The 13,499-nt window shown below is 52.6% G+C and overlaps 6 protein-coding genes across 6 annotated transcripts; 2 read left to right on the top strand and 4 right to left on the bottom strand.

Moving 5' to 3' along the window:
* Window positions 1–245: 245 nt before the first annotated feature.
* On the top strand, window positions 246–4,192 carry N7477_000573 (putative protein kinase; the record flags this gene model as incomplete). Its single annotated transcript, XM_056962236.1, has 2 exons — window positions 246–937; window positions 1,099–4,192. The coding sequence occupies 2 exons, from the start codon at window positions 246–248 to the stop codon at window positions 4,190–4,192; spliced, it is 3,786 nt and encodes a 1,261-aa protein (XP_056827239.1).
* A 628-nt stretch (window positions 4,193–4,820) lies between these two features.
* N7477_000574 (endoplasmic reticulum-Golgi intermediate compartment family protein) lies at window positions 4,821–6,170 on the top strand (the record flags this gene model as incomplete). Its single annotated transcript, XM_056962237.1, has 3 exons — window positions 4,821–4,908; window positions 4,983–5,597; window positions 5,677–6,170. 3 exons carry the CDS (start codon window positions 4,821–4,823, stop codon window positions 6,168–6,170), a joined length of 1,197 nt encoding a protein of 398 aa, XP_056827240.1.
* Window positions 6,171–6,454: 284 nt separating this feature from the next.
* On the bottom strand, window positions 6,455–8,582 carry N7477_000575 (uncharacterized protein; the record flags this gene model as incomplete). The annotated part of the gene is made up of 3 exons (XM_056962238.1): window positions 6,455–7,687; window positions 7,741–8,460; window positions 8,526–8,582. 3 exons carry the CDS (start codon window positions 8,580–8,582, stop codon window positions 6,455–6,457), a joined length of 2,010 nt encoding a protein of 669 aa, XP_056827241.1.
* Window positions 8,583–9,243: 661 nt separating this feature from the next.
* On the bottom strand, window positions 9,244–10,333 carry N7477_000576 (RNA polymerase III-inhibiting protein MAF1; the record flags this gene model as incomplete). The annotated part of the gene is made up of 2 exons (XM_056962239.1): window positions 9,244–10,242; window positions 10,328–10,333. 2 exons carry the CDS (start codon window positions 10,331–10,333, stop codon window positions 9,244–9,246), a joined length of 1,005 nt encoding a protein of 334 aa, XP_056827242.1.
* Window positions 10,334–10,906: 573 nt separating this feature from the next.
* Window positions 10,907–11,688, bottom strand: N7477_000577 (AP-1 complex subunit sigma; the record flags this gene model as incomplete). The annotated part of the gene is made up of 4 exons (XM_056962240.1): window positions 10,907–10,939; window positions 11,096–11,370; window positions 11,441–11,558; window positions 11,629–11,688. Coding segments are annotated over 4 exons (486 nt in total), but the record flags the coding sequence as incomplete, so codon positions are not given.
* An 890-nt stretch (window positions 11,689–12,578) lies between these two features.
* On the bottom strand, window positions 12,579–13,204 carry N7477_000578 (MARVEL domain-containing protein; the record flags this gene model as incomplete). Its single annotated transcript, XM_056962241.1, has 3 exons — window positions 12,579–12,788; window positions 12,840–13,106; window positions 13,163–13,204. 3 exons carry the CDS (start codon window positions 13,202–13,204, stop codon window positions 12,579–12,581), a joined length of 519 nt encoding a protein of 172 aa, XP_056827244.1.
* Window positions 13,205–13,499: the final 295 nt, after the last annotated feature.

A 13,499-nucleotide genomic window follows, 5' to 3' on the forward strand; every position in this document is an offset into this window, starting at 1 on the left:
AGGTGTAGCGGGACCACGTTCAGGGGACATGAGTCGAAGAAGGTTGTCCATTCGAGGCCAACAGGCCCCTCAGGGGCCCCGGCCGCAAGACAACTCGCGCTGGAGGTAGGCTTCACTTGCAAGCGCCCATGGTCCCTGCCCGCAGTGGAGATTGAATGCTCAAATTCTAATGTCTCAATTATAGCAAACCAACGAATAACTACGTCCATCCCGAAGATTCACCGACTGACGCTACGAACGATTCCATGGAAGAGTACAATTTACGGTCCACAAGTGTGGGCAACCTGTCAAAATTGGACCCTGCTCAAACCCCGCCGGAAAGCATGGACTTTCTAGCGCCCGTCAATTTTGACGACTTCCACAACAGCATCATGGCGGAGCCCACATTAAACCACTTTCCTATGCCTGGAAATGGTGGAACTGGTGGAGCGGCCTCTGAGAACCGCGATTCGGGTCTGTCAACCAACAGTGAATGGACAAACAATAGCTACGAGAGCAATATATCGGATCGGACGCGAGGTGCTTCAGCTCGACGCAAGAGCGAGGTGTCACGTCTGATTGGCCTGAACCCTGCGAACTCAAGACTATCAACGACCTCCGCCAATGCCCGCGGCCGCCGCTCAAGTATTGCACAGCCCAATGATGCTGGTCCTGTCAATTCTCGAGCGTCACGAAAATCTATCAGCTCAGGGGCTTTTGGTCCCACAAACGCTTCAGCAAGGCGTGCCAGTCTGAGCGCTCGTAAGATCAGTATGGACACAACTCGGACCGATCCGAACAATTTTCTTCGGCCTCGTGGTCAACCAACCGAACCACCGCGGGACGAGACCAGAGTGCCGTCGTCTGTTCGGAGCCTTAAGGCCAAGTCTATGCAACCCTCTCCCCGTGAGCCGCGTAGCACTTTTTTGACTGCGACCGGCACGACGGACCACTCACGGTCTTGTTCGACCAATGCGGTCCGAACACCAGTCAGAAACCCGTCAAATACGTCCGGGTCAACAGTAACAACTCCTTCCTCATCCTCTAAGCGTATGTCTACCATGCCCCATGCTTCCGGCTTGGGTGCACGCACTATCAGTCCAACTGATGCACGTCGAGCCAAGCGAATGTCAATGATGCCAACCGTTCCTCCCATGCCTCACACCCCTCCTACACCAACAGAGCCGCTTCCCATCCGGCCTGTGTCATCGACTCAATCACCTTCTCTTCTCCCCAGGAAAAGCGTCACACCGTCGTCCAACCGAACGACTCCAGACCCGAATCGCAAATCATACAGCTCTGGGTTGTCATTATCATCAAACACAAGTTACAACTCGATTCGGAATTCTGGAAGTTCTCTCCAACCACGTCTGTCTCAGAATTTCTCCTCTTCCCGATTACCCACACCGAAACCACGTACGGAGCAGAATTCCTCTTCTTCCACAGGGAAGAAGTTCCGCCAGTGCCCGCAATTCCCAAGGCTTACGAGTCGCCTAAGGGTGAGCTTGATGCGCCTGTCTTCTCGGGGCCCAGGAAGTCCAGTTTACCGGTCGACCTTGGTCTTCTTAACATTTCTTCACGGGATTCAGACTCAGAGGCTCGGGTCCCTACCACCGAGAATGTTGACTATACCCGTGGACACGCTACGAAGACACCTGAGTCTCGCACAAGAAATTCGACGGTGGTGGGTCGCAAGGGTTTGCAGCCACTGAAGCTACCCCCGTTGAACCTGCTTCCTTTGGGTACTCCCATGACAACCAAAATCGAGGCTTTGAAAGACAGGGAAGCTGAGGAACGGAAATCATATACCCCGTCCAATCAAGTCATTTCAAAAACTCCCAGTACCCCGATGACCGCTTCAAAGGTCAATTTCTGGGGCTATGGCGACGAGGAAGATACGGGACCTGCCACAATAGCCCGGAGTAGCACATCGCATTTTGCATTGAGCTCTACCTCTTCAGGGGCGCTGCGGACTGCCAGCAGCACTAGTGCCTTTGAAACGCCCAATGGCACTCGCAACATCTCACCCTATGCATCATACACTTTACCTAAGAGCGGCTCCGAGTTCAATGCACTTCGCTACCAGGCGAGTGCCGATTATTCCAACCGAACATCTCAGTCGTCTAAACTGACGGGACCACGACCTCAAACACAGAGTGTCGTTTCCACACCAGCTGCGGAAAGACTGAGCCAAATCTCGACGCCATCGGAGCCGGAAAGTGCTCCTGCGCCTGTCTCAAACTCAAAGGAGCGATTGACTGTAACCCGGCTTCGCAGCAACTCCAAGGCTAATCAGCCTTCTGAGAACGATTCCGACTTGACCAAGTACGATCACATGCCGCCGCCAAAGCTTCCTGCGTCTGCGACGTGGAATAATTTGTCCTCCATCCCATCCACTAGTCCCACCGTCACGTCTTCATTCCTCAAACCTCGGCGACAGTCATCTGTGTCGAGCATTTCGAAGCAAGCTGCCAATCGGAAGCCCAGTGTCAGCAGTGATCGAAGCTTGCGTCTGGAACCTACTCCTTCCAACGAGTCCGGTGCCAGTGAACATTCTCAAAACCGTGCTTCTGGTGCCTATGTCTCCCCAGTTCACAAGATAATCAACTCTGCCCGATCTAGCGTTGCTGCTTCTCCTCGGTCGGCTGACACCAATATCGATGCAGATGTTGTTATTGCTGACGAGGAGATGAGGAGACTGGGGTCTAAGCGCAAGGACTTTGAGGTTGCAGCAAAAGAATTGGATGAATTGCGTCGCAAGGCAGGACCGAAAGATCGTGTCAGTCCCGCTCAGGCTCTGAAAATGGCAAATTTGAACATCTTTGAGCGCGGCGAAATTATTGACTACCGGGACATCTTCTTCTGTGGCACCCAGAATGCCAAGAAGCATATCGGTGATCTCCATTCAGGCGCTGCGAACTTCGGCTACGACGATGATCGGGGAGATTACAACATTGTGATGGGTGACCATTTGGCCTACCGCTACGAGGTTGTGAGCGTGCTTGGCAAGGGAAGTTTCGGTCAGGTTGTGCGATGTGTTGACCACAAGACCGGCGCTTTGGTTGCTATTAAGATTATTCGCAACAAGAAGCGCTTTCACCAGCAAGCGTTGATTGAAGTAAACCTCCTGACAAAGCTGAAGGAGTGGGATCCCGATCACCGTCACAGCGTGGTCAACTTTACCCAGAGCTTCTACTTCCGTGGCCATCTCTGCATTTCAACTGAACTTCTCGGCATGAATCTGTACGAGTTCATTAAGGCACATGACTTCAAGGGCTTCTCCCTCAAGCTCATTCGCCGCTTCACCAAGCAGATGCTTACCAGCTTGACTTTGCTGCATGCCAAGAAGGTCATTCACTGTGACCTGAAGCCGGAGAACATTCTCCTCGTGCATCCGTTGAACTCGGAAATACGCGTCATTGACTTCGGTTCGAGCTGCTTCGAGAACGAAAAAGTCTATACATATATCCAGAGTCGGTTCTATCGATCTCCAGAAGTCATTCTTGGAATGTCTTACGGCATGCCCATTGACATGTGGAGTCTTGGCTGTATCCTGGCTGAGCTTTTCACCGGATATCCCATCTTCCCCGGTGAGAACGAGCAGGAACAACTGGCCTGCATTATGGAAGTGTTTGGACCCCCAGAGAAGCATTTAATCGAGAAGAGCACTCGCAAGAAGCTCTTCTTTGATTCTCTAGGCAAACCTCGCCTAACCGTCTCGTCCAAGGGGCGTCGCCGTCGTCCAAGCTCCAAGGAGCTCCGACAAGCCCTCAGATGCGATGATGAAGCCTTTCTTGACTTCCTCGCCCGTTGTCTCCGCTGGGATCCTGCTCGCCGTATGACGCCTCACGACGCCCTGAAGCACGAGTTTATCACTGGCGTCAAGGTGCAATCTCGGCCGCGGATGTACGCCGCAATGAACTCACCCTCCAAGCGAGGCACCAGCACCTCGAGCTCGCGTCCACTTCCCGAGCCTCCGGGTCACAGCTTCAAGACTGGCTCGTCTGGTCGTCTTCGTGATGCCTCCGGGACCTCTCCCGTCAAAGGCTCCGGAAAACGACATTCGACCGTGAGCGGCCTCCCACCGTCCAGCCCGGCGAAGCGAGCACCCACCAATCCCACCAGCACGTCCGGAACTGCATTGCCCGTGCCTCAGCACGAAGCATCAGTGGGAAAACCGATCTCGCGACGGCGGCGGCTGCGACCAGCTTAGTGAGTTAAGCCGGCGCCAGTCGACACAACCTCTAAAGAACCTCCATCCGCTGACCAACTACAGAGGACCAAGTAACGTCTACTTCATCTTGTTCTTCTCCAGCCCTGTAATCATAATTGTTATCTCTTCGTTTTATTCCTTTCTTCTTGTTTTCATCATGCATCAGGTGGGTTGTCATGTCGGCATTTGTTGATCATGGTGCGAGATCGGGAGATGAGAACAGGGACGGCATCCATCTTATACCCGTTATTTTTGTTGACCGCATTTGCATCTGGGCCCTGATATGATTTTTGTGAAGGGTTTATTGCGACCATGTCCCATGTTCCATGTCTTCCGTTGATGTCCCTCGTTATACTCACGATTTCCCCTGGGGCTTTTGCTCCTGTTGTACATTTTTATCGCTTGCATCTCTCATGTGAGAGCTTCATGAGTGCTCTATAGAGCTCGGATTGGCAATGAATAGGCTATTCTTTTCTATCTTCATATTTATCACATCTATGGTGTAGTTCAAGTATAGATGTGTGGGTCCGCGTATCGGCTTAGCTGGCCTCATCGCCTTATCGTGTTTACTCCACTTCAACTGTCCGACTCTCCGAGACTCCAACTTCTTCATGTCCACCTTTTCGCAATGAATGGCTCCGACTCTAAGGGCCTCGACGAGGATGCCTTTGGAGAAAAGTCTGGCCTCTCAGGGGTAAAGGCCTTTGACGCTTTCCGTGAGTTCTCGCCAACTTCCTGCAGCTCATCAGCTCGCGGTTCAATTGAACACAATTACACGTTAAAAGACCAGCCCGCCTAACAATTCCCTCTCCAGCCAAAACGAAAGCCTCCTACACCACTCCTTCCGCTCGAGGCGGCCAATGGACCGTCCTAATCCTCCTCGTCTGTACCCTCTTCAGCTTCTCCGAGTTCAAAACATGGTGGCGCGGCTCCGAACACCACCACTTCAGCGTTGAAAAGGGCGTCTCGCACGACCTCCAACTCAACCTCGACATAGTCGTCAACATGCCATGTGACACCCTCCGCGTCAACATCCAGGATGCCGCCGGCGACCGCATCCTCGCAGGCGACCTCCTCAAGCGCGAAGATACGAGCTGGCAGCTATGGATGCAAAAGCGCAATTACGAGACCTCCGGCGGTGCGCACGAGTACCAGACTCTCAGCCATGAGGACGATGAGAGAATTAGCGCCCAGGAGGCAGATGCCCACGTGCACCATGTTATTGGGGAAGTCCGCCGGAACTCAAGACGCAAGTTTGCCAAGGGGCCGCGTATGCGCTGGGGCGAGACTGCGGATTCTTGTCGGATTTATGGAAGTCTTGAGGGAAATAAGGTCCAAGGTGATTTCCACATCACGGCGAGAGGCCATGGGTATCGAGAGATGGCGCCGCATCTGGATCATTCAGGTATGTTTTTGTGCTTTGTGATTTGGATCCTTTCAGGGGATCTGTGGAGCGAATTGGATTGAACTGACGTGGACTATAGCGTTTAATTTCTCGCACATGATTACCGAGCTCTCCTTCGGTCCTCACTATCCGAGTCTGCTGAACCCTCTCGACAAGACTATTGCGGAAAGCGATAGCCACTATTACAAGTTCCAGTATTTCCTCTCCGTGGTGCCGACGCTGTATTCCAAGGGCAGAAACGCACTTGATGCATACACCTCGAAGACGCGACCTGGACGAAACACCATCTTCACAAACCAGTATGCAGCAACGAGCCAGAGTGGTCCGATCCCCGAAACGCCGATGCTCGTTCCGGGCATCTTCTTCAAGTATAATATTGAACCGATCATGTTGCTGATCAGTGAAGAGCGAACTGGGTTCTTGGCTCTGGTCATTCGTGTCATTAACACTGTCTCGGGTGTGCTTGTCACTGGTGGCTGGATTTATCAAATTTCGGGGTGGATTGGCGAGTTCTTAATCAAGAGACGGAGGCAGACGGAGGGTGTATTGACGGGGAAGCATTATTCGGATTGAGGAGTTATCATTTGTTTCTGAATGCATTTTCTTTGGTGTGTTTCTCATGGTTTTGTTTCTATATTTTGTACACAAGCACGTCTGAACGGATGGAATATTCACACCAATTCAGATATTTCTTGACCCTTCACCCTAATCGATGCAAGGCTCAACTTCCGGGACTGCGGCAAGATAATTACATGCAGACAGAATTTGTATTAAAGACAAGATCATGGTATATAACATCAAGCGCCACCCCAAATGCCCATCCCATCCGAGGACAAGGAATTGTGCAGACCAAAACCTCAAACCTCAAAGATCTCGCCCATGCCAACTCCAGCGCCCTCGGCACCAGCCCGGCTATCGACCAGGTCCAGCCGCCACTTCTCCCAATCGCGCAATTTACTCTTAATGTTGCGCATCCACTCGACGCGCTTGCGCGCTTCCTCTTCCGCCTGGGCGCGCGCAAACTCAGCCTCGTCGAATTCATCGTCAAGATTCTCTTCGGAAAGCAACTCGAGGCTGCCACGCGCAGCAGGGGCATGGGGATGGGGCGGATTGGACGAACCGGCCCGAGCGCGGTTACCAGATCCTGTAAAGGCAGCGAAGCCGCTAGACAGAACAGTCGAGAAAGACGAGTGCTGCTGCTGGGCCATGCTACGGCGACGGGCATGGTCAGGCCGTCCACCAACAAGGTCGACATCATCGAACGCATTAGCACCGGCGTCACCGGCAGACTCAGCGCCCTCTTCGGGATACTGATGACCGGCTAATTCCTGGCGCTTCTCTTGCCAGACGCCGCGGCGCAGATCAAAATTCTCACCCTCTAAGACACGAATACGGCGCTCCAGGCGCTGACGTTCTTCATCTTCGAGCTCGTCGAGGGCTTCGTCGTCTGCGCCGCCACCGGCCTCGCGCTTGCGAATACGGTCACGCTCTTCACGGAGGCGAAGGTTCTCGTTCTCGATACTGGCTAACTTTTTCCGCATGACAGCAATTTCTTTCTCGATCTTTTCGCTTTCGCGGAGACGCGCTTGGTGCCGACTCTCGGATTCCTTATGCAGGTTGGCCATGGCCTGGAGCTTCTTATCGAAAGTTTCAACCTTCTTGTCAGCCTCGCTTTTCTCATTCTTGAGTTCTTCGATTTCACGTTGCAGCGACTTGATCAGAGTCTCGGTTGATGTCTTGTCCACACCTTCCTTGACGGCCTTTTCGGACGCGCGTGTAAGGGCCTGCTTTGTATCTGCCAGTTCACGCTGAGAACGCTCAAGCGCTATCTGATTATTTGTGAGTTTTTCCTCCAATGCCGCGAGTTGGCTTTCGTGGGCCTCATGAGAGGATGATTGTGAGGCAACTTGAGCTCGTAGATTGGAAATTTCCAATTCCATAGCCTCAATAGTGGCCGACTTGGACTCTAACTGACGCACGAGATCCGCCGGTGGTGAATCTGATGATCCTGGTGTAGAATTGGCATGGTTCCGGTTTGACCGAGACTGGAGTTGTGAATTTTGCCGTTGTAGCGAAGCAATTTCTTCTTTCTGTTCCAAAGAAGTCAGCCCGTTTCACTTGTCCAAAGACATGGAACCCTTACCAATGTCTCAATGCTCGCCGCCTTCTCCTCGGCTTCCTTCAGCTGCTCTTTCAGCTCTGGCACATCCACACTACTTTCGCGCAAATCCTCTAATTGATCCTCCGTCTTGCGCCAGCGGCTCGTCGCATCCGCTAGCTCTTTCTCCATGCGCTTATTGTCCTTCTCAAGCTCAACAATCCGCGAAGATTGCTTCTGGAAAACCTCATGGACTGACTCTCCGTCTCCGGTCAGGGGCGGTAGTGACTGCGGAGGAGACTTGAGAGTGAAGGCTGGAGAAGGTGAAGGGCTGCCCTGAGACACGGAAGTCTTGCGGAATGAGGACGAGCGCATCTTAGACTGGATTGACAGCGACGGCTGGCGGGTGTGACCGGCTCGAGGAGTATCCAGTCGGGCTGGTTGAGCCTCCGTCTCGGGACCAGGAGAGGTGGGGGCAGGGGGCATGGGTTCAACGGGAGACTCGACAGGCGCATCAGATTTCTCGGGCTGCTGCTGTTCTTCTGGTTGCTCGAAGGTTTCGGTCTTTATCACGGTCTCATCCTTCGATTTCTCCTCGGCGGGGGTCACTCGCGATGTTGTCTCGGGGACAGGTTCAGCCGCAGGTTCCGTTACCGATTCTCCGGTGGTATCAGTCTCTTTCGCAGACTCGGCATCTTTGGGTGTATCTGTCGCGGTTGAGGCTTTCTTGTTGGCCTTCTTTTTCTGTTTCTGGAGCTGGGCCACCTGCAAAACGCGGTATCTGTTAGCCATGGGAGATCACCACGTCGTCAGGACGAAGGAGGAGATACCCTCTTCTTGGCAGCAGCCAGCTTCTCAGCTTTAATGCGCTCATCCTCGTCGGCCATGACTAATGGTGAATGTGGAATCAATGGACTAGTGGAGGTGGAGGAAGTGGAAGGAGTCGGAGAACGGACAGCTTTCCCCATCTGTGCACGGGCCACCATCGATCTATACGGGCATGCAATGCACTCTTTACATGCACGTCGGTACATCGGCAGGGCTATTTCTACCGGAAGATGTTATCGGTCGCACGAGATATATCAGGTGAATGGCACAAAGGTGCTTGCACTCAGTCTAGCCATGAGACCCTCCTACTAGAACACGGACAAATAGACTCAAGTTTATCACCCTATCAACCGGAGGCAATACTTGGTGGTAAGATATTATAGCCTCGAGGCTTGCTCACGCTCGGAAATTTAGTATCGTAGATGACTACCTAAAAGCAGCTTTTGAACACACAATTGCTTGACAGAAGATTGGCAGATAGATGTAGGTATCATTAAGAGGTATTGACAGCAGAACCGCAGAGAAGATCGAGGCGTCCTCCATGTCGGTCTCGTGCCCGAACGCCTGTGGCAAAAGAGATATGCAGGTTTGAATTGCGCCACAAGCCCGAGCTTCTTAGTATCAGACCGAACGCCTCCGGCTATTATGAAAGAATCACCGATCAACGGGAAAGAGAAGCAAAACAAATAAATCGAGAGAGCAGCTGGAAGCAGAAAACCACTAAACTTCCATTGCATCCGCAATCTCTTCACTCATCGCCCTCACCATACCCTTGCTGTGTGAGCGCGAGCGGATCTCTTCATCGCTGAGCATGAATTGATCCTCGTCGTCTATCACAGGATGCGACGGTTGATGATCCAGTTCGTCATCATCATCGCTTTCTTGATGACGTAGTGAAGACTCCACCCGGCTTCCAAGCCAGTAGCGCGCGCGCTTGCTGGAACTGAGGTCTGGAGTCAAGTATCCATCGTCGAAGTTGCGCTTGCCAGTGGGCGTCACGGCCATCTCACTATCCTCAGGGGGACTATGGCTGAGAATCGGGATTGCTCGCAGGTAGAGATAGCAAACGCGCTTCCGCAAGGGGTTGAACCAGAAGTAATGCAGACTCCAGATCGCTCCGTCATCAGCGTCAGCTGGATCTTCCTCTGGGGAGTATGAGTAAACCGAGCACTCCTTGAGAGACATGTGGTCGTCCATGATCCTCCACATCCGCGGGCCCCAGGCGGGAGTGCTACTGTTGTATGATCCCGAAAGGGTTGCTGGGGATGATGGGGAGAAATCGATGGACTCGCGAGGCCGCAGATTATATAGCGTTGAGTTTATCGTATTCATCACGCGCTTGGGATGGCGCTCGCGGCGGAAATCCGTTGGTCGCAGCACATGTGAGAAATCATAGTCGGAATGGCTCGCATTGAGCGTAGCAATGAGATAGGCGAACGTGCGACGGCTCGAGTGCTCACTCAGGGGCCCGAAGGGACTCGAGCGTGACAAGTTCAGGGTTTCAGCGGCCTCGTGGGCATTTGGTGGAGATAGCGAGGCAGAGAGACGAAGAATTGATTCATACTGGGCTTCAAGCGATTGTTCAATGTGGTTGTAAAGCTTCCGGTCGGATCGCGCAGCCTTGGTCGTGTACAAATCACACCCACCCACGATATGGCAGTCATTAGTATCGAAGTTCAGAGAACTTGTGACATCTTCAAACTCTGGGAGAGGAAGAAACTAAAAGAGACGAACGTTGAGTAAAGCCGACCGGAAACAGAGATGGGTGATGTGTCACCAGGGCGACCAGGGGATATCAACCTACCTTCATCCTAGCAGAGAGCGATCCAAACGCTAGCGATCAAATCGGTCGATTCTGCCGAGTGAATCTGTCGATTCTGCGATGGTGAGAGAAGACGTGGCTGCAGCGCTGGAATTGAGCGGTGATGAGATGACGCGGAAGGTCGCGCCGGAGCCGGAGGTGGAGCGGAGATGGGGGGGTCCGATCGGCGATAACAGAGTAACAAGGCCAGATAGCCGCAAGCAGTAGAGCAGGGCAACCAGCTGGGATGAAGGAAAAATCAAAGAGAATCAACGGAATCGGGGCAGATGATAAAGGGCAGATGTCGCAACTGAAGCCCACGATAAGAGGGGGGTTGCAAGTTGCAATCACGTGGTCGACAAGGTTCACCAGTGAGAGGGCGCTCTGACCTCACGAGTGGCCCAATCCATGGATCACTCGTTCTGCACTTCACAGCCCGACCGCGGCCAAGTTGCGAGAGATATCTTCTGCGTCCTGAATTGGCAGGTTGGTATTATCAGTATATAAACAAAGGTCGCTACGCCAAGTAAAGAAACAACAAAAGAAAGAAAAGGAATAAAGACACAATGAGTCGCTCCGTCGTTACATGATCTTGGTGACCACGTCTTCCTCAACCTGGGGAGAGCATTAGCCCGCACCTGGGAGGGGGGGATGGGAAGTGTAAGAGAGGGGGATTAGGAAGATCGATCTACAAGAATGTACATCCACAATGGAAGACATCCGAGTATCGCATCCCATGGGATGGGGAAGGGGAGATTGTATCCGACTCACCTCCATATCTTCCAGGCTGTCCTGCTGGCTGATGCATCGTAGTACATTCTTCTTGCTACTTTCCTGCATTTCTCCCGCCAACAACAGCTCATCCAAGATGAAGTATGCCTTCTGGAAATTGAAGATGATGTCCAGCTCGCACACGTTGCCGTAGTATTTGTCCATCTGTTCGACGTAACGGTGGACGATCTCAAGATTGATCAGCTCGTTATCGGTAGATGAGCAGCCGGCAATGAAGAAGAGAGAAGCATAACGACGGTAGACGACTTTCGAGTCTGCAGAACCCCAATGGTTAGTAAGGGGAGTCTTGGTGTTGATGCTAGTTATGGGGGGGGTGGCAGCCACCTTTGTATTCGAGGAAATTGCACATTCGCGTCCGGCGCGACAGAACCAGCTGGGTCACATCTTTGATGATCTTGGCCTTTTCCTTGGGAGAGAGGGTGGTGAACCACTTAGCCAGGCGCTGCGCAGAAATTTGTTAGTCGGCTTCAAGCCAGGTGGACCGGAATCGGGGTGGGCCACGAGGGACGCACCACTTTGCCCTGTCGGGAGAGCAGAATCAAGTAACTGGTCACAGTCAGTTGGACGCAATCTCTCGAGAGTCACGTCGGCGTTCTCACCTGATGGGCATTCTGATGGTGGAAGCCGAAAGGGATGGCGAAGCTGGGGGAGTTGTCGAAGCCGTGGCGGACCCGAGCTCTAGAGAAATTCTTAGGGTGGAGCAGAGGGGAGGTGCCCCGCCGCAGGTGCCCTACTTTGAGACCTGTCAGTGAAGGTATTCAGAGCTTCTCAAAACTTGACAGTCACCGAGCTGTGAAATAGGCAGTCTGGGTTTCACGCACGGTTCGATGTTCAGGGTGACTCAACACTGCGCTTAGGTACGCCGCCGCAGCCCTCCCACGGTCACGTCACATCATACTCCCCCGATTAGCTTCTCCTGCAAAGCGAGAAAGTATAACCCATTGAAATTTGGACCAGAGTAGATTCGAGAGTCGCACTGGTCTGGATGACGCTCTAAGCTCTGAACATGCACTCTATCCGCCGGTGATTAATCTTAATGACACCTACATCTACCAACACAAAGGTGGCGACAGCGACCTCCAGCACTCGCATCAATAAATTGCTCGTACACTCGGTATCAACCTCCAGATTAACGATTATTAATAACACAAAAGCTCAAAATTACCCGCGTCCCCCGCAGATTACAAACAAACTAAATTCCAAGATCGTTTTCCTTTTCCGAGCAGGGAGACCAAGGCAGTCAATTCCCAAACACAGGATCGTCATTCATACACTCGTCTTTTCATCCCTGGCCCGTGAACGCCATATTAAACGTCAGCCGCGAAAATATATCGTGGTCTTAAAGAGTAGCTCTCCTAGCCGCTGGTGTGTGAGAGAGACCTTCTCCGCAGTGGGCCTTATGGTCAAGGTCACCCTGGAAGCATCCACGACTGACTTTTTGATGGTCTACTTGTCTCCAAGGTTAGACCTGGGCCATGTTGGGGCGACGACGGCTACCAGAGCGGCCACGCATGGCCGAGGTCGAGCTGCGGGCCATGAAGATTGAAATGATGAGGGAGGCCGTATAGCCAGCCCAGCCGAACCACAAGAAGGCAGTTGAGGCCTGGGCCTCACGGCAGCGCTTGGTCAAGTGGTAGGAGCCATTAGTGATCTCATTGTGAATGAGGTATTGCTGGGACAAATTGTTAGCCATGAACCCGCTATGAAGATGTACTGAACTCACGTGGTTGGTGCAGGAGTGGACTGTCAGCTTCGCGGCCAGCGCAATAGCGGCGCAGAGGAAGAAGATAGCATTCAGCGCATCCACAACGATCATGATAATAGGGTGAATGGCCCAGTCCGAGTTCCAAGAGGCAGGGAAGAGGTAGAAGAGTGTGAACATCGAGAACGCTGACACGAACATCGTATAGTTGATCGAGCTTGGATTGCCGGCGAAAGCCTGGGCGATCATGTTACCAATGAGGGACATGATGATGACAGTCCACACAAACTAGCCACGATGAGAATTAGCTATAGAACTGGGAAAGCCTGGCTCGCAGCACATACCTCCCACACACGGAGACCCAACTGAACACCCCGCAAACTCATTTTGGCTGAAATTCCTGAACGGTAAGGTAAGGTAAAATTTTGCGAGACAGAAAAGGGCCCGAGTGATTAAGATGTGACAAGAAGGAGCTGGATATGTTAATCGAACAGCGTTACTGCTCAACTTTAGGGCAGCGTGGGCATTAAATCACGGAATGTCCGGAGGGACATGATGACGATATAAAAAAGCTTCGGGGAAGAAGTCCCTACGTCATGCATCGACGCGCTCGGGAGCCGGCGGCACCCAGAGCTTATTGGTACGAAAGGTATGATCAGGATTCCACGTAGCTGCGGAGCT

Source organism: Penicillium maclennaniae (genome assembly GCF_028827695.1).
Source record: "Penicillium maclennaniae strain IBT 15551 chromosome Unknown utg000001l:1.0-3280838.0:1.0-3283122.0, whole genome shotgun sequence".
Taxonomy (NCBI): Eukaryota; Fungi; Ascomycota; class Eurotiomycetes; order Eurotiales; family Aspergillaceae; genus Penicillium; species Penicillium maclennaniae.